This window comes from Hordeum vulgare, chromosome 4H (assembly GCF_904849725.1).
Source record: "Hordeum vulgare subsp. vulgare chromosome 4H, MorexV3_pseudomolecules_assembly, whole genome shotgun sequence".
Lineage (NCBI taxonomy): Eukaryota > Viridiplantae > Streptophyta > Magnoliopsida > Poales > Poaceae > Hordeum > Hordeum vulgare.
The window spans coordinates 458,653,254-458,657,844 of NC_058521.1; the positions used below are offsets into that span (position 1 = coordinate 458,653,254).

The window sequence follows — 4,591 nt, forward strand, 5'->3', positions numbered from 1 at the left end:
TGAAGAAGCTCCATGCTGATGGATCTTTAAACCCACTCATTTTTGTATCGTTTGAGACATGCGAACCATGCCTATTGGTGTAAACGCATGAAGAAACTCCATGCAGATGGATCTTTTGGACTCACTTGATTTTGAATCACTTGAGACATGCAAATCATGCCACATGGGCAAGATGCCTCAAGGCCTCGTTTTCTAGTAAGATGGAACGAGCAAGTGACTTATTGGAAATAATACACTTTGATGTATGCAGTCCAATGAGTGTTGAGGCACCTAGTGGATATCATTATGTTCTTACTTCATAGATGATTTGAGTAGATACAGGTGTACTTACTTGATGAATCATGAGTCTGAATTATTGAAAAGTTCAAGCAATTCAGAGTGAAGTTGAAGATCGTCGTGACAAGAGGATGAAATATCTATGATGTGATCGTAGAGATGAATAAGTGAGTTGCGAGTTTGGTATACATTTAAGACAATGTGGAAATTGTTTCACAACTCATGCCACCTGGAACACCATAGTGTGATGGTGTGTCCAAACATCGTAGCCGCACCCTGTTGGATATGGTGCATACTATGACGTCTCTTACCGAATTAGCACTATCGTTATGGGGTTATGCATTAGAGGCAACCACATCCACTTTAAATAGGGCACCATTTAATTCCGTTGAGATAACACTGTATGGACTATGGTTTGGAGAAACCTAAGCTATCGTTTCTTTAAAGTTTGGGGCTAAGATGTTTATGTCAAAAGGCTTCATCCTAATAAACTTGAACCCAAAGCGAATAAATGCATTTTCATAGGATACCCAAAACAGTTGGAGAGGGGGCTTTTTGGGGTTAGGGTTGACACCTACAGGGTCGCTCGCGCAAGCAATGCGGGAGGGGAAAGTGTCTTCTCGTTTTTATTGAGCATTGCCTGGAAGGTGTGCGAGGTGCACATACTTCCATTGATCTGCTAATTATTCTAGAGAGCGAATGAAACAACCTTTAAGGAGTTGGGCAGTTGCAAGATTTTGTCTTGGTGCTAGCATGGATAACTAATGATATAGTTCCACTCCTATAGTAGCTCATGGGTTCCAAAGTTGCAAAAATTCATCGAAGTGTCAATGGAGTTGTCGATGGATTAGCTAGGTTAAGTGGATATGCAGTATGAAAATGAAACTCATATGTATGGTGCAGGTGAATCATCATGTTGGCCAATATTATTGAATATGGGCTATCATGCTTAGTGAATGGGAAATAACCGCAAAAGAAAACTAGTCCCCGCAACGTCTGAACCGTGATCAAACCAAGACCCAAGTGTAGTAATTCATAGGCGGGCGAAGTACTTGCACGATAACAAAAACAACCATGAAAAGTTTTTTTAAGAAAAACTTTCAATCTATTCATCAACTATAAATGGATCAAAGCATCCATTAGATGGCGTTTCCTTGGGTTCCTAGGCGCTAGGGAAACAACCCTCTACCCAGCCATGGGGCTAGGGTTCCTCTTGCCTCCTGCCAGCATCGACGCCAGCCTGTCTCATCTCCTGTGGCCTTGGGGCCATGAAGCTGTGGTGGACCTCGGCCATTACTAGCAGGGGAGATTCGTTTTTGGATGCTTCCTTGAGCTTTCTTAGGCTTTGTGTCCTGCTCACATAGATGAGGCCATGACGGCTCTCTGAAGATGGAATAAGATTCTCCTCACCTATCCCCCGTCCCGGTGGTGCTTCTAGCATCATCGGAGGGCGTGTGAAGGCTTATCTTTGGCGAATCTCATGGGATCAGAGGGCGTGTGAAGATTTGTCCACGTGGATCCGGTCCTTATTCGTGTATGTTCGTGTGTCTATAAGTTGGATCCTTTCGATCTAAACATCTCTTCACCAATGGCGGTTGCTCTTCTCATGCGTTCATCCTATAAGGCCTTAGCACGATGACTTCCCGACCATCTACTAAAACACGTTTTGTCTAGTTCGAAGGAGGAAGGGGTGATGATAGTGGCGCACCTTTGGCTCGACACAGGGCTTGTAGTCGTCGCTAGGTGTCTACGAATCTAGATGTAATCTTTATTATTTTTAGTACTTATTGTACTATCATGATTGACGATGAATAGATCGGAAGTTTTCGTAAAAAAACTATCAAGAAAATATAGATAAGCGAGAATTAAAAAATATGCATTCAAGTCCGTAGACCATATAACGACGGCTACAAGCACTCAAGCAAACTGCTAGCTAAGTATAGTAAAACAAAACAAACCTTCTTTTATAAAAAAAGAGAAAAGATAACGCCCACAAGTGTGTCCGTTTGCAAACCGTCCACACGCATGGATAGTTGTCCGTTCGTGGTTGCACAATTTTGATAATTTTTGATAGATTTTTTATGCCACATAGGAAGGGGCTGGTGTGTGGACGTTTATCAGTTCGCCCATACGCATGTTTCGCGCACGCAGAGATCGCGGTTGCCAACCCGACGTGTGGTGAAACTCGTGTCGCGCCCGCATGCCTGTCAGTTGCCATATCTTTCTAGTATTACATGGCAACTAAGTGGAACTGTCGCGCCCGCATGCCTGTCAGTTGCCATATCTTTCTAGTATTACATGGCAACTAAGTGGAACTGTCGTGCCCGCATGCGTGTCACTTGCCATGTATTTCTAGTGTTACATGACAACTGAGTGGAACTATCGTGCCCGCATGCGTGTGAGTTGTCATGTCTTACTAGTGTTACATGGCAACTGAGTGAAACTACCGTGCCCGCATGCGTGTCACTTGCCATGTCTTTCCAGTGTTACATGACAACTGAGTGAAACTGTCACGCAGGGGCACGCGGGGCCTTAAGGTGGCAGGCCAGATGTGCGGATTGAAAGGGCAGAAGGTCGGACGTGTGAGTGTTACTGTTTTATCCACACGCAAACGTATGGATTGTTTCCCTTGCACACGATACAGGACATGTGGGCAACATGCATTAACGTCCACACGTGTGGTCGTTATCGCGACCCAAGTAAAAAAAGACGTACAAAATGAAACGATCTCACAAGAAAAGAAATTAGTGCAAGAAAAGAAGCAATTTTAAACAAAAAAGGCGAAGAACATAAATAATCACGCCAGCTGCAAGCAAGACCGGTCCGTTATGACACGTGAGCCAACACATGCTCACTTCGCTCAAAACAGCCCACGGGATAGGAATACCGAACAAACATCAGCGAATTGAGTCCACCTGTCTCCAGACTGCAGCAAATAAGCACAGAATGGCCCTGCTTGGCAGCCAATCCGTTTTCTATATTTTCTAACTCTTCACTGTTGAAGCTCGTATGGGATGAATGATGATCCATGCATGTGAGGTGAGGTTATTGTAATGTTCATCGGTGATCCGTACGAAGCTCGTGCGGAGCACGTGCGGTAGGGCGCGTCAATTTTGACATGTTCGAGATGTGGATTGGGGAGTCGATCGGGATAATGTAGGCAGACAAAACGAAGCTGGTGATCCTAGGTAAGGTTTTGCCTGACCATTTAATTCGTTCGTCGAGAAAACTAAAGAATGCCTAACGCGCCCACAGGGCCGGATGAACAGTAGATTCAGATGTATTCTTACACTAGACATACATGGATCAAGAAGAAGGCGCGCCATTAAACTGCCGATGCCTAAACCCTAATGGCTTAGAAGTCGATCGCCGAATCCATGGACGAGGGCGGTCGATCCACCACACCATCCATAGGTGATAGGTGCATGCACGAAAGAAGAGCAAGAGCAGGTCAGCAGCAGCAAGAAGAACAGACGGAAAATAAGCCATGGATGAGATCCAAAGCATTTCTCAGATGCCCGGCGCGGGCGACCCCCCATGAGTGCTTAATCAAGAGTTACAGAAGACACACACAACCAGAACCAGGCACAAACGCACGCCCGTTCCTATCTTTTTACTACTACCGGCGACACGCACAACGAGAGGCATTATTCGGCAGTCCAGTATAGCTGCGTAGACTCAAACTTAACTAACCATCTCGTCGTACGCACGCCGCGCGCCATGCTCGGTCGCTAGGAGCCGTTGCCGTTGCCGGTGTCGTCGTCCCCACCCCCGCCGCCGCCGCCGCCGCCGCCGCTGCCGGAAGTCGCGGGGCCGCCGCCGCCGCCGGTCAAGTCGGAGATGATCGTCTTGATGATGCTGCCTCGCTTGGGGTTCCGGTTCCCGTCGGGCTTCCTCCTCTGGCCCTGGCCCTGGCCGCCACGATCCTGCCCGTCCATGGCGTCGCGCGCGTGGAAGCAAGCCCCGGCCGGCCGACCCGGAGAAACGTGGGCGAGTGAACGAGTGTCTTTGTGTGGGAGTGGGTGCGTGCGCATGAGCTAGGGTGGGAGCTATGCTGCTACGGGGAGGTGGGCTTTGTAGCGCTGAATGGCATTTGTTAATTGCCAGTGCATTTTCATTTATTTTTTGGCTCTCACGGCAGGAAGTACTTTTTTTTTGGCAACCAATGGTATTAGCTTAACATGGGAGCTCTCTCGTACTAGCAGCACGATGCGTGTCTGTGTGTGTGATTGGATAGACAAGTGGATCGTGTATCGGGCTCCCCGCCTCACTCGCATCAACTGGGCGATATTATACTTGTAAAATCGAAAAGTTG

General features: G+C 47.1%; 1 protein-coding gene across 1 annotated transcript; it reads right to left on the minus strand.

Annotated features, from left to right (window-relative positions):
* Nucleotides 1-3,748: 3,748 nt before the first annotated feature.
* Nucleotides 3,749-4,344, minus strand: LOC123446613 (CD99 antigen-like). Its single transcript, XM_045123187.1, has one exon. The coding sequence runs from the start codon at nucleotides 4,308-4,310 to the stop codon at nucleotides 4,008-4,010; it is 303 nt and encodes a 100-aa protein (XP_044979122.1). The 5' UTR covers nucleotides 4,311-4,344; the 3' UTR covers nucleotides 3,749-4,007.
* Between the last annotated feature and the right edge of the window lie 247 nt (nucleotides 4,345-4,591).

Bases quoted from the DNA above. Each gene is read 5' to 3' on its own strand.
- LOC123446613 (XM_045123187.1), bottom strand. From the start codon at position 4,310: ATGCGCACGCACCCACTCCCACACAAAGACACTCGTTCACTCGCCCAC.